The sequence below is a fragment of the Tigriopus californicus genome, chromosome 3 (genome assembly GCF_007210705.1).
Source record: "Tigriopus californicus strain San Diego chromosome 3, Tcal_SD_v2.1, whole genome shotgun sequence".
NCBI lineage: Eukaryota > Metazoa > Arthropoda > Copepoda > Harpacticoida > Harpacticidae > Tigriopus > Tigriopus californicus.
The window spans coordinates 784,505-809,520 of NC_081442.1; the positions used below are offsets into that span (position 1 = coordinate 784,505).

At 40.7% G+C, this 25,016-nt stretch overlaps 2 protein-coding genes across 3 annotated transcripts; one reads left to right on the forward strand and one right to left on the reverse strand.

Annotated features, from left to right (window-relative positions):
* Nucleotides 1–568: 568 nt before the first annotated feature.
* On the forward strand, nucleotides 569–5,524 carry LOC131877767 (protein kinase C and casein kinase II substrate protein 3-like). Of its 2 annotated transcripts, XM_059223546.1 has the most exons (7): nucleotides 569–814; nucleotides 1,219–1,339; nucleotides 1,504–1,617; nucleotides 2,411–2,574; nucleotides 2,940–3,059; nucleotides 4,385–4,542; nucleotides 4,717–5,524. In XM_059223546.1, exons 1-7 carry the CDS (start codon nucleotides 588–590, stop codon nucleotides 4,824–4,826), a joined length of 1,014 nt encoding a protein of 337 aa, XP_059079529.1. In that variant the 5' UTR covers nucleotides 569–587; the 3' UTR covers nucleotides 4,827–5,524. The 2 variants fall into 2 exon arrangements, with proteins under 2 accessions (XP_059079529.1, XP_059079530.1); XM_059223547.1 differs by lacking the exon at nucleotides 2,940–3,059 and having other exon boundaries at nucleotides 572–814.
* Nucleotides 5,427–23,158, reverse strand: LOC131877766 (D(1)-like dopamine receptor). Its single transcript, XM_059223545.1, has 7 exons — nucleotides 23,031–23,158; nucleotides 18,869–19,625; nucleotides 18,677–18,780; nucleotides 18,429–18,559; nucleotides 16,966–17,154; nucleotides 8,992–9,263; nucleotides 5,427–7,984 (listed from the first exon to the last, which is right to left on the reverse strand). Exons 2-7 carry the CDS (start codon nucleotides 19,270–19,272, stop codon nucleotides 6,970–6,972), a joined length of 2,115 nt encoding a protein of 704 aa, XP_059079528.1. The 5' UTR covers nucleotides 19,273–19,625; nucleotides 23,031–23,158; the 3' UTR covers nucleotides 5,427–6,969.
* Between the last annotated feature and the right edge of the window lie 1,858 nt (nucleotides 23,159–25,016).

Below are 25,016 nucleotides of genomic sequence, written 5' to 3' on the forward strand. Positions count from 1 at the left end.
ATCCACTCCATTTCTATGAAGTTCCTGTTGGCGGTTGGTTATTGTAAAGGTTCCCTCCTTTGAACAGAAATGGACCTTCTTCTTCCAAACCTTTGATCCATCCTTCTTTGTTTTGTCTATTGATCAACAGGTACCCCTAAAACGATATCTGATAATGAAAAAAATAGACCATACGAAAGCAACCCGTGTGACACTTTGGCAACGAAAACTAGATTATTCTCGTTCTATTGATATTGTCGTGTCATTCTCGAGCACTTCCATGTTAGTTTACGACTCGATTCAAGTGTTTCAGTGTGGACTTGATTTCGCCTTATCATTGACTGCTAAGGGCGAGAAATCATTGCATGATGATGATGATGATCTTGGCGCACTTGTCATTATCAGGCACAACCCTAAAACCGGCTTGTGATTTTCACGCACAACCCACAATATGCCCGACCTGAATGTTACCACCCATAGAGATACGGAATTTATGGCCCACCTCTCTCTCTCTCTCTCTCGTCAGTGCCAAATCTCTTTGCCGCCCGTTTGCTTCCTTGACGTTTGTACAGGGTTCAAGCTCCTAATCTTAACAACATGTCTTATAGATGCGCAAACTACAAGATCGCGTCCAGAAAACGAAGGACCAAGTCCAAAAGTCCCGAGAAAACTACGAAATGGCCATCAACGACATCAACGCCTATAACGCCAAGTATATGGAGGACATGACGGAGGTGTTCGAAAAGTGTCAGCGAATGGAAGCTCAGCGACTTCAGTGTTTCAAGGACATCTTGTTCGATGTGCAAAAGTGCTTGAACATCACGGAAAATCCAGAGTAAGCACACGAATGATCTGCACTGAACTTGGGATAAGGATAAGATTTCGAGGTTCGCAAGCGAAAGTATTCTCTAATATTTGGCTTGTTGCTTGAGACCATGGAGGGATCAAGAGATTCTTTCCGAACAAGATGATCCTGACATTTTGCCACTCTAATCTGAAACCGTGATTCGACACCTTTCCTGTAGCCTAATAAGGTTGCAAATGTTGAAAAGTCGTCCACTTTCCTAAGACACCATCGAAGGTTGGGCTTCCTGTAAAGCTACAGTGCGCACACTATAATTAAGCATGAGCAGAGCCTTCCCTGCATTTTTTTAAAAATTTATGACAAGCATGTTAATTTGGAGTTTCAGAGTAGCTCCAAAAATATGTGAAGTGATGATTTTACGGCATTTGTTTCAGAATGCCCCAAATCTACGAGGAGTTTTACCATACTGTGAATAACGCGGATCACGAGCAAGATCTCCGGTGGTGGTCCAACACACATGGAGTGAACATGGCCATGAACTGGCCTCAATTCGAGGTAAGTGTCTCCTTTAATTTAGTGTCACAGCATGCCAAATAGATATCTCGCATAACCTTTGACAAAGGCTACTCCATCAGTGGCAAATTAGTTCAAAACCAAGCATGCTATTAATCCGTTTCGTTGGTTATCTCTTTATTTGCTGATTCTATTCAAATCCTCAGGAATACATGGAAGAATTCCGGGACATCGCCAAAGGCACCATTCACAAGAAAGGCGGAATTGCTGACGGTAGCATCACCCTAATCAACCAGCGACACGTCGGAGATGACCTACCTGTAAATCATTCTTTTATTTCCTAATTTTATCACCCTTTTTCTACTTGCATGCCAACCTTGAAAGGTTGAAGTTACCCATTGTGTTGCTTGGGTTTTTCACAACAAAAATAGCTTGTACCCTTGGACAATTTCAATTGTTTGCCTCATATCATCTTACCCGTTTTTGCCCACTGTAACCTCTTAAACAGTATCAATATTTGCTTAGCTCTGAAAAGACATTGACCTGCAATGATTATTTCTTACGTGAAGTAAGGGGAATGGCTAGATTCATTTACTTCTCCTTGATTTCTCTCCGGTTTCCAATTTTGCATGCAGCCCCCTGATTTTATCTTGAAAGGCCTGGCAAAACAAACGAGCTATTCCTCGGCCTCGGAGAGCTCCCATTCCATTTTGGGCTTTGGCCCCAAGTCAATTTCCTTAGGCAACATGAAAAGGGTTTGTCTTCAACCGATAGTTTGTTATCTATTGCCTAAACAAAAAAAGTCACGTTGATTGCGCTTGTCCTTAATTAATAGCACCAACCCTTAGAAAAATAGTTCTTAATCACCTATGAGTAGTTTTCCTGCCAAAGTTAGAGACCATGAATTCAATTCACATGGTCTCAAGCCTAAGCCATTACCGACGTCTCCATTGAAATTGAGCTGCAGTACAATGAGTCAATAAGTTAAATTGCCTTCTTTGGTCAATAAGCCTAGACAGCTTCCTAGATAACCTTGATCCGACTAGAGTGGTTTGCTCTTCTACCCTGGTAGGATTTCAAACGTGTAACGATGATCTTAAATTCAATTTTTAGGAGTATAACCCTGTGGCACCCAAGCAAAATGGGAGTTCCAATCACAAACCACCGAGTCGGAACAACGGGCATTCCATGGCGAAAGTGCCTTCTTCAACGGGGAGTATTCAACAACAGTCTGGACCTCCTTTGTCTAAAACAGCTAATAACGGGCAAGCACTGAGGTAAGAACAAATTGGGACCCGGTTTTAAGCTGTTTTTTTAAAAGTAATCACTAGCTGAAAGCAAGAAGACCACTTTTGACCTTGCTACTAGAAAACAAATGGTGAAGGTTTAACTTAATCATGAGTAGAGGGAATGCCAAACGAGGTCGAAAGAATTGAGGGTCTCTAGGTTGAAAGAGCAATTGTGAATTACATTTGCTCATTTTGTACTGCCTGAAAAAGTCAGTAAAACGTTTTCCAGAACCATCGATAAGATTGAGAAACTTCTTAACTCTTATCTTTTGCTCTAGAAACTTTTTTACTCGTCAGCTGACAATTCGATAGACACGTTAGACTGTTCTTGAAGGATAAACATTTTTCTACAGAAGACCCTCTGTCCTCCAAGAAAGAATCCCACCGGATGTTATTGAAAACTTAGGCCGTCTTGACCGTCTCGAAAGAACAAATGGAGACTGTATTTATGAGGAAATCCAAGAGCGTTACAGGCAAGCGCGATGGAGGGTTAACACTCAAATTTGGGCGAGATTTGTTTTTTTTCCTAACATATTGGAAAAATTATGGGGCAGACTTAACTAACTCAACTACAATAAACGGTCTTAAATAACCCTGATCGTTCGTGAAATGTAAAATGGGAGTAATGACATTCATTATAGATTTCAATAATCAAAAGGGCAACTATGCTTTCAAGCTTTCAACATAACCAAGTCGTCTTCCTTTTAGTTTGATCACATGAGTTGGCTCTTTTCCGTCTCTCTAACAGCTCAGAGCTAAACTAATGAGATGAGGGAGAAAGCCTACTCTGAACCTGAAAGAAATTACCTTGAGCTTTTAGGATAGCTCTTGTGTTTTTATTCGTACCTCAACCTAACTCATTCCTGAATGATGTGTAGCTTCAACCATCTGAACGGATCTCATCCATACCACCATTCATCTGGGTTCGGATCCATGAGTACTCTACAAGTTCAAGACTTGGAATTATCAGCCCCGCCCTCATATTCACCCACTTCACCACTACCAGCCTTGAAACCGGCAGGAGTGTTCGCCATCGACAGCCCAACTCTTATTGCGGCTCGACGAAAGATCATGGGCAAACGGTATGAGGACGGCCCCACTAGTCCTAGCACACCACCTTCGTTGACCAGTAGCGCCCTTGTGGAGGACCTCGATGTGCGCACCCCTCCCCTAGCCACACCCTGTCCGTCAGAGCGTGAACCTTTGCACCAAGAACCCACCCCCACTCCAGAGGTTCCGAATTCCCCGGTGTTGAAGCAAAGCCCCAAGAAAACGCAAGTGACCCAGGTCAAGCGAACTAAACGAATTTCGCTTGTGGCGCGAACCAACAATTTGCCGCGTAAAGAGTCAAACACCACGAAACCTCGAAAAGAGAACTTCGTTTCACAAAGGCGCCAAAAGCAATCGAATTTGTCGTTGCGGAAGACGTCGAAAGCGTTCCATTAGTGCGAGATTGATCAAAGCCTATATTGAGTGAATGAGAAAGAGGTAGATCAAAATCTGGCGACTTTGTTCAAGGCTGAAGCAAGTTACGAGTACTCCTCTCCGAACAGATTTAAACGCATCATGTTTTCGTTAATACGATATGTAGGCAGGCGATTTAATGGCGTGTTCGCAACTAGAGATAGATATGTTGTCCCTGACGCACTAACAACTTAATTGTCACTAATACGGATGAGCTTGCATATCACGGTGTTTCTCTTTGTCAAAGAGTTTCGATGTTTAACTAGTTCAGAGGCCCATTTTGCAAGAAGTGGTGTGTTTGCAAGGCTTTTATTTGAGCATCTAACTATTTCAGTAACGGAGGTGTGAGCAAGGATTCAAATCCGTTCGATGAAGACGAATGGGAAGATGAGCACGTGGAACCGTTGGTTGATAATGGTGAGCCTGGAGTCAAAGTCAGAGCCCTCTATGATTATGAAGCAGCTGAAGACGATGAATTGAACTTCAAAACAGGTAATTACAGTTCACTTAGTCCATTTGGTCGCGTGTCCAACTTTTTTCCAAAATCTTTGAGAGGATCATACTACTTGGTGTGGAGAAGTTATTAGTGCATCTGTCACTTGAGGTCGTTTGGTCCAGAAACTTTGCTGCTTTGGTTGTTCTTGACATTTGCGATTGCAATTTTAGGGGACATTTTCGAAAAGTTGGAGGAAGAGGACGAACAAGGTTGGTGCAAAGGTCGCAAGGATGGGAAAGTTGGCCTTTATCCGGCCAATTATATTGAAGTCGTAGACTAACTGATGGACCCAAAACCATGGAAGTCCACCTTTGAACTCCCCACAAGACATTCGAACGCTTCCATGCAAGAAGATCATCACAGCAGCCACAGCAACAATATTCATGAACGCTACAATAATCATCATGATCACCACCACAAATACAACCACATAGTGCTAGAATTTTCTAAAACGAAATCAAAAAGGCTCGTTCTAAGCGCCTTACGTAGACACTTCATTGGTTATGAGGCCAACGTTTTACAGGTCTCTTGGAGTATGATTCCGCGATCCGATGAAAAGTGCATTTACTTCGTTCCCTGCTTTTTGAAAACAGAAATAATGGGGAAATGTCGAGGAATCTGAAAAATTGGTTCTGCCAACCCCTCTCCAACTCTTCAAGAAATCAAAACGGCTCTTTTCCACTCATGCGATTCCATGCAAATAATTCTTCAGTAAAGTTGTAAAAGTGATATTTCATGTTCAATAGTACAGTTTGTCAACACCCCAAACCTTGAGTCGTTTCTTATCCACCTTGTTCTTACCCAATAACTATTCTTCTTCCTCTTCTTAGTCTGTCAGTCTGTCTGTCTGTCTGTGTCTTGTATTCGAAAAGAATTATTCGTTGCCCTTGATGACAAAGACAGTTTGCAATGCGAGACCTAAATGATGAGACGCTGTAGAATATCCATAATATATAATTGAAATAGCTTAACAATTTACTTGACAAGATCTTTATTCACCTTCTTTCACATTGAGAGTATGAGAGTTTTTTTTATATCACATGAACAAAGGAGTCACCTTCATATGAACATTTACCCAGATATGAAATGCTAGTTTAAATCCACTGTTCGACCTGCAATCAGTGAATTTCCAGTTGCCTATTTTGTGAATTGAGGTCTTGGGATAGAGACAGGTTGATGGGTCTTTTGAGAAAGAGCTTTTCTAGGAGGCACCAAATACCAATACGGATTAACTGACAGCAGAGGAAAACACTCCAAGTACGTCCAAGAAAGAGTTTGCTTGGCTTTCAATTTGTCTTGTTAAATCACGAATGCGCTCGCTTGGGAGAATAAGGGCATTTCATTCATTTTACCTTAGAAATGGCTACCAAAAGGACAAAGAGATAAACTGGATATCTTCAGTGTTTATGGGAATGCCAGCGAGAGCCACTTTTATCACTATATTTTTGTTGAAAAATACAGAACTTTCTTAATACTGGTACAAAGTTGATAAAGGTTTGAAAAATCAACTCGTGGAGAAAAATACATTATTTTCAACTCGATTATCAAAACTTTCCTGCTCTTTGAAGTTTCAAGCGCTTTTGACATAACAGTTCCATTGCAACTTTATCCCAGCTGTGGAAGATCAAAGGCATGGGAAAGGTTGGTAATTACGGATTCTTCAATTAGGAGTTGGGAGAACGGTTGTAGACCGAAAAACTCTTTTACAAGAAGTTTCACGACAAGCAACCGGGATCAATAGGAGCATTTATCCTTTGTCCTTGAGGTGGATTGCAGAACTTACCAAAGACCGGTCCCATTATATCCAACGAAACTGCAATCAACTTCAGGCTATCCATGTCACTTGCGCATTTGTTACCAGGAAAGTGAAAACCATGGGTGGTACACAAATAAGCTCATGTTTTGGTAACACCCAGAGTAGCACTTATTCAACATTAATTTGCCCAGAATGAATGTGTTGCAAAATATATCAAGTCTGTCTCGCAATTGTTTTGTTTGAGGGACATAACAGAAGCAGCTGACACGGCTGGTTTCTGATGCGCGGATCAAATCTAGCTTGAGCATTTCAAATTCCTCTTTTTGTTCAACAAATAACAAGACCGACTTGGAAACGATCCTGACAGAGCAAATCTCGCCTTTGATTTGGTTTGGGTTCGTTTCTCCATTCCGTATTTGACACGTAACGTTGTTTGGTTTTCTTGGAGATGTCACCCTCGAGGATCCGGTTGGGAAAAGCAATGAAAAACAACTCAAGAAGAAAAGCCTTGGATCTGTCATGTTTTTTTGCAGCGAGCTGAATGAAGGGAGGGCGCTTAATACAAATATGTGTTTGCCAGGTTTTCTCTGGGGAGAGCCTGGAGGAGGAAAACATTGATCACATTGGGTGGGGAGGTAGGTACAACGTTAAATTATCCAACGATGCTTCACACCGGAGTTTCTTCTAGTCCGTCAAGGTCAATAGGGTGACTGCCTTGATTGACGCTCTTATCTCCGCTAGTTCCGGAGAGGAAGTTATTCTTCCAGTTCATGTAGAGGTAGCGATGTGGCCAAGACCTGAATTGGTCCGGCTCTGACTTTGTGGGGCGTGATCTCTGAGCGCTTTGGAACAAGCCCGGAATGGAAAATTTGCGATGGACTGTGGATCGGAACGATCCGACAGAGAGGATCCGAACCTCGGAGCCCATTTCCACGTCCACCATGGCGTTTTGAGTCATTCGGAAATCGTCTACACCCCCGACTTCACGACGATACTCAAACGACTTCTTGGGCGATGGCTCGCCGCTATTGGCGCATTCTGGAAGTGACCGGCCTGGCGCAGAGAGTTGGCGCCAAACACGGTTTTCTTTCGACATCTCCGTCCTCGGCCCAGACACGAATATCACGTGTAATTCATCTCGTCGTAGTAACGAGTTGAGTTCCTCACAATTCATATCCATATCGTCGTCAATATCGTTTTGTTGCCGTAAGCCCCGGACACTACCGGTCCTGAAAGCGCTGGTATTCGTTTGATCCGTGGGTGTAGTGCGTTCCTCGGTCAGGTGTTTGGTCTCCAAAAGAGAGTTATGTGAGATGAACGCAGTTTCCACCGACACCTCACCAAGGCCGTCCAAAGTCATGTGTCGTTTCGTGGATCGACCTTCAAGAGTGGCCTCGGGGTCGTTTTGAAGAGGCGCAATCACAGCCAAGGAAAGTCTTCGCGCTGCCTGAAGAATGGATGAGGCGGCCTGAGACGGGTTGATCGTCATCGGATCCGTGGAAGTAATGACCAAGCAGGGTTTGCCCTCAGCTCCTCCATGTAAATGAGTGGACGAGTTATTATTGTTACAACAACCTCCCTCGAGACCAGTCTGGGTGATCATCTCGTGTTGTTGCGGGGTAACTATGTGGAGATGGAAGGCCGGTTGGTGATGGCTGCTGGTCGAGTACCAAGGCATTTGCCTGAAAATAAAAAACGCGTACAAATACTCATTACAAATTCTACTTGGTCCGCCTTATCTTTCCTCAGCTCATCTACCATTCTTTTTTTATCCTTTCCGATAACGCCCTCCACAAGAACCAGTAAATTGCTCGTAAAATCTTGTACCCTCGAGCCCTTCCAAAAGAGATCAGCTCTACTTATTTCGGCAACCTTCTCAAGAGGCAAAATAGCCAAGAACATGCTATATAAGGCCAACATCCTCATCCAAAGAATGAAGAGTGGGGATAGATGTAGCAGATCCACTTACGCCATAAGGCACGTGGAACTCTCAAAGGACATCGGTACACAGGGTTCAGGCAACTAATTCCGACGAATGGCGCCAACAACACTATTTCTCAAGTCATGATGATCTTTGGGATGAAAAGGCGACATTATCTTCGCCATTTGTGGTATCCTCTTTCATTGTAGTACTCATTTGCGAATTTCAAGAGCAACAAATGGAAGTTTAGCACATTTTTTTTACAATTAGCTTACGCTACTAAAACCGAAGCATGCCGTAATATTTTTCTCGTTACACATAGCGAGGAGTATTTGAAACCTGCGTCATTTTCGTTCCATACAATAAAGGGATCTTGGCGTGTTAGAATCATTTACATCCCCGTAGAAGCTTTGTGTGATGATGGCCCAATCAACCCAATATTACATTATCGAATCGCTCAGTAGTATTGATCGATTGCCTTATCAATGCGGCCAATCTCGCGGTCATGGTGAGCTCAAAGGAGCTCGAAATGATCCCATCCTGCTTCGGGAAGTCCGGTTTTGTTGATTTTGGCCCCAGGGTCGTTGACCTAGTGGTAAATGCGTTCCACTTCAATCACGTTTACGTACTTCTACCTCCCAATACTCGTTTCACAGAAAGGACTCTCTTCCACTGACGCCATTTTCCATAACTATCATCCTTGTGTAGTACTCGCTTAATCCAAGGCAAAGCCACGTGAGTTTAGGGCAGAAAAGGCCGTAATCTTACCTATAAATCTTCTTATACTCCTTCCGAAAGTTCTCATTGAGGTAGCCATAAAGAATGGGGTTGATGCAAGCGTTGCAAAGGCCGAAGAGATGAAGCAGCGAGTAGATCACGGTCTCGGAGCCTTCGATGTACTTTCGAATGACGTGAGGGAATATCTCGATCATGAAGCTGAACAAGTTGAGGGGCAGCCAGGACACGAAAAAGATCAACGTTATCGCGATGATCATCATATTGGCTCGTCGTCGCTTGTTATTGTTTTCCGCATGCTGACTCTGGAATGGAAGCAAAATGAAAATGTGAGGGCTTTGAAGGACCTTCTCATGGCCTTCAACAACTCCTAGTGGACTTGGGGCTAAGTGCTCTTGAGACCTCGACTGAGCATTTGCTTTTTCAGGTATATTGAGTAATGAAAGACCGATGCTCTTTGGGAAGGATTCGCTATTCCCCGAAAGGAAGAAAATAATCTTTTTTTAAGCGTCGAATGTTGCTTTGAAACATACACAAATGTCAACCGAGTAATATTGCGTCTCAATTCAGGGAGTGTCATGCCCATTTTGTGAAAGCGCCCGATTATGAATTAAACGAGGGCGAACCAACTTACCCATTCAGGGACTATTCAATTAAGGTATGGGTCTTTGAACGTACTTTAAAAGATAGCCTGCGCATTATGGAAATGTTAGCGGCAGTAAGCTATTGCATAAACAAGAATGAAAAATTATGCTGAATTACGCAAGATTGATTGCGATAATGGCCCAAACATTTCAAAGAGAGAGAAGAAAACGTTTGTTGCGACACAATTCAAAATTACGTGAGGCAAAAAAATGAATGCCAAATGCTAGTTGATATGGATAATTTCAGTTAGTATGAGAAAATGTGGTTCTGTGACATGTCGAGCCTGACGAAAAACGAAAGTTCCTAAATAAATTTGAACTCAGTTTGGGCACAGAAACATCTGTTCATTGATGATCACTTCAGACTATTCGATCTCTTTTATAATGCGCAACTACTCTCAGTCAATGTCCTAGTTGTCAAGCCCATGGCGATGGAGGCGTGGAGGGCTTTCAGTAGCACTGACGGGGACAATGACAAGCGTCTCTTGTTAGAAAGTTCGTTTTCCCATGGAACGCCACAACCCAGAATGTCTTTCCGATCCAACAAGGCTGGAATCATCTCCAACCTCCGTCTATAGAGTGATAACACATCTACTGCCCATGTATGCTACCAAGGTGTGGAGCCCTACACAGGTACTCAGGTACTGAATATGCACTTTACGGACTTTTTACCCTGACCACATTTTTTTTATATTTTCATTTTATCCATCTTGGCTGACTTACCACGGTAGAACGGTAGACTAGTACCTCAGTTAATAGAGTGTTGGTCCAAGGGACCAAAAAAAAAATCAACGATCACACACAAAGACCCTTGGGTTGCTGTATCAATCATTCCTATTTTTGTGGGTATGTTTGCTCCTTTGAAGCCTGGATTTATGGGCGGGAAACAGGCTGGCCAGGTTTTCGTCAGCCAGCGATGCTAGCTCGTGCAAAATCGATGCTAAAAATATGCTAATTGGAATTCGAAAATGCTAGAACAATGTTACTTTTGTAAGAAAAGCATATTATTCATGGTGCTCAGAAACGATTTCAGTTTCACAATTCAATTGAATTTGGCACTTTTTGACTGGGTATACTCAGGCAATATTTTGAAAATTAAACTTTTTGAAAGAAAATTGAAAAGCACAAAAATCTGAAAAAAACCTCGCAGTAAAAAATGATGCAGTTGTGTCTTTTTATATTCTTCTAATTTTGAACCCTGAGACTTAGAAGGGGAAACCGAAAAGTGACAAGTTTTAATTAAGCAAAAATGTACTTTCAGTATCTGAACAAATTTTTTACACAAAATTATAATTGTTCTCATCGCCAAAAAACGTTCATCTTGGGTGATCATGCAAATAAGATAAGTTCTTTTTGCATCGTGCATCATACTTCAAAGCAAGAGCTAAAATAAGTTTCTTTATCCATAGAGCTCAATTGTTGAATCTATTTTGTAAATGTTTTGTTCTTTTGAACTTTGTGATTTGGTTTACCTTAATTATGTGGGGGAATACTTTTCGGAATACAATGAAACTAACCAAAATATTTATGTTTATTTGAATATTACAGTGAAATCAACCCATACTTACATTTACTTAAGGATTGTTACTTCGTCCTTATATATGCACTGACTATTTCAATCAACTTTTTGATTTGTGTTAGCCAACCCAAAATCTTTTTGTGTGCCAAAAGTCTGGGTTCAAACAGAAATTTGGCTAAGTCTCCCTTTGAATTGAGAAGCAATTAGAATAAATCATTTTGCTTGCTTAATGTAAAGTAAACATTCCAGTGAAAATCACTTTGTGGTTACAGCGTATCAATTTTATGGAATGAGAAAGGGATCCATTGAAAGAACATTGTTAACACTACCAAATGTAGTTCCTTGTGAGATTTTTTGCTTTTCTTCCCTTCTGGTCATTTTTTCAGTGAAACAATGCTACGAAAATGCTAAAATGCTAGAAAAGATTTCACAATCCTTGACCATGTAAATGATGCTAGTTTAATGCTTAAAACCAGACCAATGCTGATTTAAAAAATCTAATGCTAGACTTCAAAAATTAGAATCGCAAAAATCTACCTGGCCAGCCTGGCGTACAAGACGCAATGTTTGTGACCAAACACCCACAAAGTTGATTGTGGTGATGGGATCAAATAAATTTTCAAAATCAGGATTGCTAGAAAGCTAGGAAAGTCAAAGAACCAGCCGTTTCTCACTTAATGTAAAAGGTTAGGTTTGACTAGAGACCATGGATTCAGAGATGTGCGAGGTTTGACAAGTGGCTCCACTTCAAAAATGTAAACGATCAGTAGAACTAAAAAGTTTCCGAACAGATTTTGAACTGATGCGCTGTATAAGAAAGAGTTCTATCATGACAAAGATCATTGAATATTTTCTTCAAGGGCACTGCCAAATATTACTTGAAGACAAGCTGATTCATGGATACGGCATTAACATTAGATTATATAGATTAACATTATCACTTGTGTACTTCCTGAGGCCATCAAGAAACAAGCCCCTATTTACTTTCCAATGCAATTTGTTGAATATGGTAGTACTTTCTTTCTTGAAGTGGAATAAGGTCCAACTTGAGACTCGCAGCACGCGAAAGATCAGTGTATCAACTATATTTTATTGAGAAATAACACACTAATTCCATTATAATGACAAAAGATACTCTAAACCCTGTTGGTTAAATACATGGTGAATCAAATTTGTCATAAATCATTCACAGCTTTGTCCTATTATGCGATGCAAACGTGAGACCTCTTTTTAGAGGCAACTGACTCCCTGTCGGGAAGGTTTCCAAACAAGGCCATATTCGCCATGTTCATTGACAATTGGCAGCCAATCAGATCGGTCGAATTTGATGACGTATACTCAGTCTCTGTATGTCTCGTATCTATGCCCAGAGCATCTACAGGTTTGACCAAAAAGGCAACTAACTCTGTTTTGATCGAAGAAAAATCAGGGTTACTTTTTGTGATTGTGTCTTCTCAAAACTGTGATCAGATTTAGTGGTTAGATTAGAGAAAAGGCAAAACTTTGCAATTTTTGCGATCTTCGGTCGACTTTGTATGGCGCTTCAAAAAAACGTAACAGAAAATCAAGCGCATATCTCGGATTTGGTTAGGTTCACAGAAAGTTTGTGAATCTCAAAAAGATTCGGCAGGAACCGATGTTTACGTAAAATGGGGTTTTTTATTTGCAAAATTCCCCTTTGGCCTCGATCATTGCTTTTTGCGTCATGATGTGGAAAAAAAATTCGCACTTGAAGAAATGACTTTTGACCTGACAGCATTTTGTACCTTGAGCATTGAAGTGACAATAATCTACTTTTTTAGACTTCAAGTTGATGTAACCTTTCAGTCAAAATTTATGCTTGATGCAACTAAGGTTTCCATTTCTTTTGAAGCCCCTGCTGTAGTTCGGTGTTGAGATATCTCTTTGCCATCTTACTTTACATAAAAAAAAAAACATCTTGGATTTGCTGAGAAGCTTGAATACAACAAGTTTTTCTCTAAAACATCATTTTCGCCAACTCCATTTTAAGACATGGTCGTTCATTAAGAGAGGAAAAAACATTCATGATTAAATGGCAAAATGTTGGAGCTAACAATTTTCGTTCGGGCGAGTATGAAGCTATCCAATTTGGTTGGCAGAATCGGGTCAGACAACACAGGCCGTTTTAGAATGCAGTTGTGAGCCTCACCTTGATGAACAGACGGTTGTTGTTTTTACTTGTTATATGACGTAAATGATTATTCATTTGAGATTGCTATGAAGTCCAAAAAAGAGTCCTAATGTCTTTAAGCAAACATTTTACAATTACTCTAATACAAGGAGAGACGATAAAGAATGCAAGCTTTTGATTTGGTTTCTTAACACTAAAGATTTTTTTTCTTTGACACGTTATAAAACAATAGGCAAATAAACTTGACAACGTTCGTTATCGTTGGAAACTTATTCCTCCCTTCCAAGTTCACCTTGTGGTACCATGCCAATACTATTTTCATCGTCTGTTATTGACATGCGATTATTCTAAAGGTCGGTCCATCATAGTTGTGAATTAAACCTTTGGCTCCTTCAACGAATTATGTATAGAATTCCTTGTTGGAACTCTGTTTAATCATAGTGAATTGTGCTTCTTAATCTTTGGTCTCGCCTCCACAAGAAATGTCAAGGCAACGCGACATTTACAATATTACTAGAGAGCTGAATGATGAATGATTATTGGAATTTTTCTTCGAGTATGGATTTATAATGCGTAATAAGTTGGAGCAAAAATACCAAAATCTGGCGAAAATATCAAAATTTGCGGAGGCAGAAAATTCCAAAAAATCAGAGATATACAAATTTGGCCGCCCCCAAGACTAAGTTATCCCCCTCGAGTTTTTTTCACATAGCAAAGAGGTTAACCCGGGAGCTCGTGGGTTGACATTTCCGTCAATGTGATTCTCATTCGAATCAGCTATTAAGCTTGAAGGACCTCAGTTAGGGTTCTCAACTCGAGCCAAAAAAAGGTACTGCCGAGCAATCGAAGATCAAGAACTAGTCTTGAAGTAACCCTTTGTTGTAGCCCTAGAAAGGCAGGGTCACGTTTTGACACTCAGTTAAGCATTTTTGGTTTTTACTTCTGCACCCTCTTTTGTTAAAGATGGGAGCCCTAGCTAAGGTCCTTTAAGCTAAAAAGCTGCCTTTCCGGCTCAGTACACAGGAGTTGAAGGTTAAGTATTCAACCCCTATTCATCATTTGCCGGACTTTGTTGTTGCCTTGGTTGAGTACAAGAAACTAGTGCTGGGGCGAGTCCGGACTCGAGTCCAAGTGCACTCGAGTTTTTTTTAAATTCAATTTCGGAGAAATTGACGGGACTCGAGTCTTTTAGAGAGGCCTCGAGTCCGGACTCGTCAAGAAAAATATATTCCTTATTTAACGTTCGCCAGACAAATCTTTTTGCAAGACCGGACTCTAGTCCAGACTCGGCGAGTCGAGCGAAAAGCCAAAAAAACAAAAGAACTTGTACAAGTCCGACTTATGCCGGACTCGCCCAAGCACTACAAGTTACTTATGATCTCAAGTTACGGTAGAAGCCGCGGTTTTTAATTGTTAAAAGATGGGCGTATCTGTTGTTATATCCCCTACTCGTGCACACTGGTTAATCACTACTCAGTCGTGACAAGATCGAACCAAAAAATCACGGTTAGAGCATAAAGCAAGTACGGTCAAGACTCTTTTGATGTTAGTGACGGTTGCTGACGGTAGAGGGCAAAGCCATCAAACGGTTACAATGCCAACTCTCCATGGTTACGGCATGGTAAGCAGTATAACAAAGCAAACACGACAGACTTGCTTTTAACCTTCTTGATTTATTTTTTAACGTTTGGAACTCGCAATGCGAGCAAAAAATGTGTATTGAAGTAAGACCAAATTTCAAAAGTAAGCTTTGAAGCAAACCTATTTCTGGTTCCTAAAAGGTAAGGTCACTTTTTGAAACTCGTTTAAGCTTATTATAACACTAAACGGTGTCAACTTTTGTCGCTCGCTATAAGAACCCAAACTGAGGTGCTTCAAGTTAAAATGCTGACATTTTGGCTCAAAATTCATTCTGTTCAACACACAGACAACTTCAAGGCTGAGCTTCTGAATTATACAGAATCGCCCAATACGAAATGTAAGCTATTGGTTGTCCCAAAAGGAATGAAAACCTATGTTTGTGTGCTAAGGCAGGGGAGGCCAATTTTTTCGACAATATTTCACTGATGAAAAAAATGCTAAAGATGCTCCTGTAGAACTGGATATAAAGGACATTTCTAATCTATGCCCTAAAAAGCCTCAACGGTTACTATCGGCTATTGAAAAATGCAATGGAAAATTTGCACTCCTACCCACGAAGCTCTTTTTTAGCATCCTCCAAAGAGCATGGTAAAATGTGCAAATGATCTACCTTGGGCATGGTCTACTTCTCTTGGGCTTAGTTTCAATTGAGCGCTTGATCCGGTTTACGTATGTTACTACTCTTGAAAATAAGGCTATCAAGGCATTCAAAACCATTTGATTCAGTCCTTTCTTTGTGACTCTAGATTGTGACATGAAATGGATATCTTAGTGTATGATGACTGCTCGTTCAACTGAATCATTCAAATTTGACTTACAAAATCCTAGGTTCAATCTTTCGTCTCCGATATACGGTTATATTTAAGACAATTTGACTACCAAGTGACCATAACAGCAGTTATGTATCCGCTTTGAGCACGTTATTGCTTTAAGAAATGTTAAAAAGTTTCATTTCCATCATGTAACGAAATTGTACTGCTCTTGAAATATCCTATTCAAATGAGGTCTGACAAAATGTCGAGCTTCAAACCACGATTGCAATTAACCTTTGCCTTTATGTTTCTACCCTTGTAATGTTAGGCATCAAAGCCAGTTTTCAATGAACTAACCATTGCTAGTGAGTTCTGTCATCTCAAGCCCATTTTTTTAGGTAAAATAATTAAGTTTATTCCTCATCTCGGGAACTGTCAATGCAGAAGTAAAGAGCATATGTACGTACACATATGTATGTATGTTTATATTTAGGTCCCAAAGGTTTGAAGGTGATTTGTTACAATATATATTTGATTGAGACCATGGATCCCCATAAGCCATAACGGCTTGTTTTCATGGGGCCCAAATTTCTTTCCGGCGTCAAGGGTTTTCATCATGGCTGGAGAAACTTGGACAAGTACTAAATTTGTTACGTTTGTGACTGACAACTCAACAAGGGAGTTGCAACTGTTTGTCATGCTAAAAAAGTTTCCTTTGGTGGGAGCTCGTTTGAAGACTGCCAACCTACAGTACTAGCTAGCTTCCAAGGGGCTTTCTTGGTCGTCGACTCAGTCTACAAAGAGGGGCATTTTGAGATCCAGCCTTCACCGTAAATGCAACCAAGAGGGCCATGCTAAAGAGGTGGAACAAGCCAAGTGTTCCCACACAATAGCATTATGGCTGAGACGACTTCCGACTCGGTGAGGAGGGCTTCCACTACCATTACTGCGGCGGGCTACACCTTAAATGTTTGCCACCGACCTCCATTCCGTTAGTTCACCTCTCAAACTTTCTGGAACGTGTTTTAGTATTAAAGTGAGGCTCTTTATCATTCTGTCACTCAAGGGCAAACAAGATGGCATTGTTTCTTCACATCGATTATCTTGATGGTGGGAAGCAACACAATCAGGTGCCTCATCCCCAGTTACATACAATGGTTGGTTCTATGGGCAAATGCGAGCAAGTTCCTCGCCCTAAACTGGCTCACCCTTAAGCCGTAATGAGGCACAGTTTCTATTAACACTCAACAAGGCTACAAAGACCTTTTTATGCGAACCAAGTTTGAAGCCATGGCTTACCCGAGGTCTATTTCTGAGCTTGAAAAATATAGACAAATAAATCGCGATGACCACGCTGAAGGGGAGTAGGAATTGAGCACAGGAGGACACAATCGTATAAACCACTTTGGAACTGCCTTCCCACGTATCTTGGCAGATAAAGATGTTTTCCATATCCAATCCATTGGGAAAGATTACCAGTGTGCGGACCTGGAAACACACATGTATTACTTAGCAGAATAGACGTACAGTTCTCATTTGCATTTCATATGGGAATTAGGAGAACGACTGGCAAGTAAGTAAGCGAGTAGATTTTCGTTCAATGTGTTGTATGTTGTTCCAGAAAAAACTTGTTCCCTGAACGTCTTGAGTTGATATCCATTAACATATCTTTCAACCACAGTTGACAGCTTTCCAAGGTGACATTTCCAGACTAAAGCAAAGGTTGCGATCAAGGGCGTTTAGATTTGAGTGAAGGATTCATTTCTTATCATCCAATTAGTGCCTAGATAAACTGTTTTTGAGGTCCCTTTGCATTCTGACAGAGGCTTGTGAATGCCAAACCACGATAGTAATGTTCGTAGTAATGATCTCTCGTTTAGGGTGCCAATGAAAAAAGGACCTGCTTCACTCAACCGCGGACCGTGAAACTTTAAGGTCCTTGAACCACTTTAGTCACCAAAATACGCATATCAAGGCTGAACTGGCCCTTACCGAGGACAACAGAAAATAGCAATGACACACGATCATTGGAAGAATGTTAGGCCGGAGACTTGAACCAACGAAGCCAGCCATCATATCGTCCATTTTTTTCTGTTAGGAAGGGCCGTGTCCGGTATGAGATTGGTCATTGGAGGCAGGTCGGGAAGGGGAATCGAACTGGGGACCTTATTCTTTCAAGGACACGGCAATAACCACTACACTTCCCGTTCCTCCCTTTGTCCCCTGAACAGAGACCTGTTTATCTCTAGCTCTTATCTTGGATTGAGGGTCTTGGACGTTAACCTGTAGGCTTTTGACATTATAACTTTGAGATGAACCACTTCAAAAGTAAGCGCTATTTATAGGGACTACCCCTAATCACAACATTTGAAGTTTCTTATATCTTTATTAGTTTTGAAAAACCCGACCCATAGTGAGCAGTTGTTGCCCCCACAAACCAATCTTGTGAACTGACTACTAATGAAGGAACTTGAATCGTACCCAAAAAGGTATGTGCCACCAATGTTCATCACAACCAATCAATTCAACGAATAGTTTGATGAAAGCTCATGACGTCATGATAAGTGCGCCGTATTAACAACAAGAAATCTAGTTTTGAGCAATTCCTCTTTGGAAGCTATACACAGTAGTACAAGTGGTAACCCCTTTCAAATGTTATTTTCAGAGTCTTCTTTTGGGCCCAATCACAATCCGGAATTCCTATTCTATGTAACAGCTTAACCTTTTATGACTTTCCCACCCTAATAAAAACAACAACTTACCCGAGCTGTGAAGAACATTGGAAGCGAGAGGATCATGGCAAACACGCCCATAAAAATGGAGAGGTAAATGGAGGTGTTGGTACTGAATTGAGGTCGCTCAGGTTGCATGATACAACGGTAACGGTCGGCGGCTAGAAAGACAGACGGACTGGCATCATTACTACCGTCGAAATGTGCCATGGCTACTGCTAGTTGTGTGTTCATATCATCATTAATTAAGATGACATGCAGTCAACAAACTCTCTTACCGATTGCAACAATTGCCATGGAAGACATGAAGACTGGTGTGCCTTGACAGGAATGGGCCAGCTGACACAGCCATTCTAAATCCTCACCAAACGGCCACTTCCGACTGAAGGAAAAACATACGAGGTCATTCAAACATACCTTGGCCACGTGGAGCATCTGATATAGTAGTCATTCATAGATTCAGAGCTCACCTCAACACGTCCCACAGGGTTAGGGGCATGGTCATCACGCACAATAGAAGATCCGAGAGTGCCAGGATGATAATGAAGAAGTTGCGTGCTGTTCTGAGGGCTCCTCTGCTCATGATTGCGTACAATATCATGACATTCCCCGAGATACCAATCATAATCACAATGCCGTAGAGAATACTCAAGAGGTAGAATACCAAAGGTGACACTTGGTCGTCTCCTTTGGTGAAGTCCTCCGTGAAGTCGTCTAAAACCTTGCCAATACCCTGATCCGTCCCATTGCGCAAGAGATCCTCCAAGTTCAGTTGTGAGATATTGATGTCTTGATCAAAGATGTTATTGAAGAAGATTCGATTGGGACCCTCGGCTAGGTCACTCAAATCAATAGCGCTCATGCTACCGTTCATACTTTGGCACCACGTGCCTTATATTCCCCGCTTTTTTCAAGTCTCCACTGGTTCGTCAGCGTGCAAAGCCAAGAAGTAATGAAGCATGTAGTCGACCAAATGTGGTCATGAGCGTTCCAGACTCAAGAGGATAGATAAGGTGAGAAATGGCAGCAGTTTGGCCCTCAATTAGTTCGTCGCGTTCCCACCAAAGGACAGTTGGTCCTTGATCAATGAAGAGTGATGAGTGTGCCAAGTGGAAGGAGGCGAATTTTTTCCAAACAAGTGAGCGGTGGCCTAGCTCTCAGTCTGAAGACAGTGCGCTTGAGACCCATTGTCTCGTTCTCATGGCTTGAGCTTAAGCTCGGTTCCATCTGGAAGAGAAATGGGTTGAAACAACTACAGAGAGAAAGCAAAGGAAAATAATCAAATGGGGGAAACTCCGTGACGTCAAAAGACCAACAACACTGCCTGTGATATCTTTCTGTTCACTTCGTTCATGTACACTTTTCATTGCACACGTACAGTTTTCTATTAGGAGTAATTTCAAAGTTTAGACTCTAAAACTCATGACTCATGTATGTATGTATGTCAATGTGCCAATGTCAGGTTGGTTCTCTCCATGTGGATTTGATAACGTAACAGAAACCAGAATGTTTTGACCATTCGTTTTCATTAAAACCAGATAATACAACGCCAGATATGGTAAACTTTTGAAGAAAACACAAGCCGAGTACCGTTTTGAGATCCTAAATGACCAATTCGATTCTTGTGCAAATAACCGCTTCTTCTGGAAAGTTATTCCAATCCAATCACTTATCGCTCTACTACTCAGTAGGTTTGTATTATCAGTACACATGAAGCCGAAAGGCTCTTTAGGGGTGAACACAAAAATATCGATTTTTGTTGAGTTTCTGTTACCCGAGCAAAAAGCAAGACTGCAATTGTTTGAACTTAAAAAAGATATAGCCTAGTGATACAGTCTCGCATTTTGCTTTTATTCATTTCAAATGTTCCTTGCATGAAATAAATCCTTTTAACATGTGTCGAGTTGGAAAGTTCGTCAAGTCGTTGAAGGGACAGAATGAGAGTTGGAAAAAACTCTTTTTTCGCACAATATTTCAAACAAATCGTCCAATAGTCGAAGCTTGGTCTTATATACATCCATCAATGCTGCTGAGCCCAAATGATTGAACTTGCGCTTGGAACAAATTCATCTTGATGCTTTCAGCGTTCGTAGGCCTTGTACATCAATAATTATTTCTCTCTGTGCTTCAAGAAATGCAAAGCTCATCTTGTACCTCCATAAACTTTTTGTAGGATCGGACATTTCATTCAAAAAAAGTCGCAACCAGACTTGATCAATCAGTTCTACATAACATCTGGCACGGACGTTGAGCATCTCTGATCATTCCGTTGTAGGTACTCCCAATTTTATGAATCGATAATTTCTACTCCATCCAGACTTCTGTTTTTGAAAAGCTCTTACCTCAGAGTTAAGGATTGGATATTACCCAAAATGAATATCCGCTTACCACTTGGTCGAGTGTATTCCCATACTGGATTATGTACATTCCAGAGTCTCATCCTAAGGGAAGACCACAAAAAACTCGTCTCAGAAAGATATTTAGACCAGTTATTCGGACTTTTAGCCACTATGGAGGCAAAAAATAGTCCAATAGTAGTCTGATTAGTTAGGAATTAGAGTAAAGTTTCCATTTAAGTAATTCCAGGCATTTTAAAATACACAATATAGCAGAAACTTAATTAGCTGAAGGTGAGGTAAAACATCATTTTCATTCATTGAATTAAGATTCAACTCGCCAAATAAACATCTTTAGTATGTGTATTCCTCCAATATATGCCGACACAAGCCGTCAATGTTCATTTTTTTTCTTTTTGAAACCTCCTTGATTAGGTTATCAATAAAAGTAGAAGGTGAAAGTTTTGCTAAATGTTTACTCATGTTTGGAGTATGTCCAAATTTCATCTAAAAATAAGTCTGCCCAGACCCCCCCCCTCTCCTCCCCCCTAAAAAGGATCTCTTTTCTTTGGAGAGAGTCTACACAAGTGGGCCCAAGACTTTGATCACTTCCATTGAAATCTTGAATGCAAGCCGTTTTGCGAACAAAAAGGAATGGGATTTAAAAACTTTTCTCCGAGAGAATTGATCATTCCGGGCGACCCAATGCAGGTTCCGTGCTCAATGCGGCTTCTTTCCAAAGAAAATTATTGTCCTATCAATTTCCCAGTTGAAAACTTAAATGGGTTAGATGTTTCCAGAGCTTAAGCGACCCATTTGAGAAATAGAGATTTCCCAATTTCTGTTCTACTAAGAATATCAAATATAAAGGACAAAATGATATAAAATTTTGCAAAATTAGACATTTGGTACTACTTATAGATTTCTTTTATAACTTTTTTCTTTTCACAGGGCCATATTGTAGTAAAGGAGTAATTTTCTTGTTACATTGATATTTGTTGAGTTCCAAAAGTTTTTAATTTTACGAACCTGTCTCAAAACTATTCTAGCATAACAGCTACGTGTATTTTGAACAAGATCTTAGTTTGTCAAATTTAACCTTTTAAGGTAGTCTACCATATGCCTGTGTATAATAGGGAAAACATACCAAATATGCTATGTTAAAAAACCCAACAAACAACTTCTGCATGTGATGAATGTTCATATTTCCTACAATTGAATTAAATTAAAGCCAATTATCGCGATCGTTGGATGACAATCGAGTGCCTCTACCAACTCAATTCAATCTTATGCCACTTGATTATTTGATCGAAACGGTTCTTTAACTCCCAACTAACCAATCAGGAGGCACAGAAGCACAAATCAAGCTAAACTCTGAGATGTTCTCTTCTCCTTCCTACTTGCTTTAATGAATCATAAAAATCAAATGTTATGTGAATCTATTCGATCTTTATATGTAGCCCTCTGTCTTCACCATTACGTAGATCCCATGCCAAGGATTTCAAAAATTAGTGTCTTGATAATGCTGGCTTTGTCATTTCCACTCTCTTGCGCCTTGTTGAGACAATGAAGGCCAAAAGGCTGGCGCCTCCCATTGAGAGTACATTTGGTCTCACCCTAAGGGGTGATTCGGCTGACTCACTGATCTGACAGAAAGACCGAGCTCATCCGAATGGATTGTTACCAATGTGATGTAAGGTTAGATTAGGTGTTTACAAGGATGACCTTTCAAAGTCAAATATGTGCAATTATTTACTATTAAATAGAAACCGGAGTGCTTTTGCCGTAAAGGCTCTTTAAGGACACTTATTAAAGATCTCAAGAAACGTTTGTCGGTTGCTTCATAAAGAGCAAGGAAAGAGGCTTATGAAGTGTGGGATGAAATAGATATAAGTTTTTTAGTATGTTACGATAGCGAATTAAGACCAATTTTTAGAGGTAAATATATTTTTTGAAATTATAATGGTCAAGTGACTAAGTATCCATAAATAGGAATGTTTTTTTATTCAGTGGCTTCTCCATTGAGCCAAACTCCTGAAAGCTTTGTTCTTCTTTAATATTTTGAAAACTAGAATCTGGCACCGATTTGACACTGTTCCTACAATGATCCTACCAAGAAGTATTTGTAGTTTTTGATGATCAAATTTGGATTTGACATTGCCACCTCAACGTCAAATCTTGAAGGGTTCCAAACTTTACCATGGGAAATCATTCCTCCAGTAGAAAACACCTAGAAAACACTGCAACTTACAAGTAATCAAAAGAGCCACATTCAATAAATTCCCAAAGCTCTTACCACTTCATAATAACTCTTCACCAATTCACCGCACTGAGACGCATAATTTCACTGAATCATAACTGATTTTTAATTGGTAATGTCTGACCGCTCCTTGCTCAATTCACAAGCAGGTTCCTTGAGGTACTGCCGGATGTTTCAACTTTTGGGAAAGAGAAGCGGAGAAGGCGACTTCTCGCATGAGTGGAACTCCGTCCTTCTCCGTCCTTCTCCGTCCTCGATCCTCGAACTAGCTCGGAGAAAGGAAAGAAAAGGCCATGGGGAATGTAAAGCCACAAGACCAGCCAGTGTTCTCTTTTTTCCTCTCCTTCTTAAAGGCCTTCGAATGGAACAGGGAATTCAGGTGAAAAGCAAACTCCTAGGAGGTCAAGTAGGGAATGTGGACTTTTATTTGAAGAAATGACAAGGAATTATCACCTCTTGCGGAACTTTCTTGCTCAAGGATGAAAGTAGGAACTTGCGAAACGTACATCCGCCTTGGCCGATTTGAAGAAATGACAAGGAATTATCACCTCTTGCGGAACTTTCTTGCTCAAGGATGAAAGTAGGAACTTGCGAAAGTTGCAGTAGAAATTAGATCAGTTTAAGAGCCCTTCAGAACGGTCTTCCTATTGGATTTTCTTTGAAACCCGAGATGGTTGTCGTGTGATCCAATGTCCACATATTCCAAAACCATGCAAACCAAGGGCCAAATTCAGATTGAGAGACTCGAATCCCTTTTGGGTCATCAGAAAACCGAATAATGAATATCAAGGCAAGCCTTGGGTTTGGATCAGAGTATGAACCTTCAATTGATTGTAAAAGTACGCAAGATTAGATAAGAAACGTTAGTCTTATTGAATATCGTTAGCTAAAAATACGACTGCCACTACTTGCTGTGCTCTGCACTCATGTGTGCAATCATTCAGATCATGAATCTAGTTTCCTCTTTGAATTATTGGACCAAAAAGTGCTTGGGGAAATGGGGCGTTGCAATTCATTATGCGGTCTTCTAACACACTTTGGTTGGGATGTATATGCATAAATTGGCGTGCCATTCTATTGGATTGGTCTTGACTTTACGCGTATGGAACAATCGTTGGCCGACGAAGAGTAATCCCTGAAACCTGCCCAGACCTCGTCTTGCTTCAGCGAAGAAGATAAAAGAAAAGTACATTTCACGGGAGTTCTTCCTGGCGCTTGGAAAGCAATAAGAAGTATTGGATCTTGCTTTTGTTGCAAGCACAATAAACCGCTAAAGAGCACATATTAAGATCATTCGCCATTGACTTCATTTTTTTCTGTTTCCATTGAAATGTTGGATCGCCTGGTCAGTGAAGTCAGCCATGAACTTGTCCGTATGGGTGTGCCCGAAACGCAGTGACTCGTCCGTATCCATTTGGTTTTCCGCATGTGGGTGTGGTTAGTGTCCAAAAGTTTCCTTTAGAAAAGTCAGGGAGAAGAATCAAACCGAGAACCTTTCTCACATAAGGAAGCTCCGCTAGCCATTACACCTCAACCTCTAGCGCTATCTTTTTTAGGGGCTGCTTTTGTGAAATATTGTTCATTCCTTATAAAACTGCATTTTAAGATGGTCGAGAGTACAGATGAAATTCTAATGAAACTTCAAATTCAGGCGGCAACAAATGAAAAAGAATAAATGCTTGACAATTCAATTTCTAAATTGATTCCGCTGAAAGACTTCAATCCAATAAATGCCATTGAGAAGGAAAACCAAGGGATTAAAAATGCAACCAAAGCCTTTGCATAAATGCATTCCCCATAATCCACGGGGATTTCCAATAGTATTTTGCGCTCAATGATTCAGATGAGATGAAGTTTGTCGTGACAAATTATTCAGTTTAAACCAGTCAAAGAGAGAACGAGAGAAATATTTAAATTTCTAAACCGAACCGAGCTCCAATTAGTTCAGCAGGTTTGCAAAAGCTCGATCAGGTCCAAAGATGTTTTATTAGGAACATCACAGAAATGAGAGAGCTCTTTTAT

Bases quoted from the DNA above. Each gene is read 5' to 3' on its own strand.
- LOC131877766 (XM_059223545.1), bottom strand. From the start codon at position 19,272: ATGAACGGTAGCATGAGCGCTATTGATTTGAGTGACCTAGCCGAGGGT. The intron at 18,781-18,868 runs GTGAGCTCTGAA...TTTTTCCTTCAG, and splicing joins ACCCTGTGGGACGTGTTGAG to TCGGAAGTGGCCGTTTGGTG. The intron at 17,155-18,428 runs GTAAGTTGTTGT...GTGTGTTTCCAG, and splicing joins CAATGTTCTTCACAGCTCGG to GTCCGCACACTGGTAATCTT.
- LOC131877767 (XM_059223546.1), top strand. From the start codon at position 588: ATGCGCAAACTACAAGATCGCGTCCAGAAAACGAAGGACCAAGTCCAA. The intron at 1,340-1,503 runs GTAAGTGTCTCC...TCAAATCCTCAG, and splicing joins TGAACTGGCCTCAATTCGAG to GAATACATGGAAGAATTCCG. The intron at 3,060-4,384 runs GCAAGCGCGATG...TAACTATTTCAG, and splicing joins GAAATCCAAGAGCGTTACAG to TAACGGAGGTGTGAGCAAGG.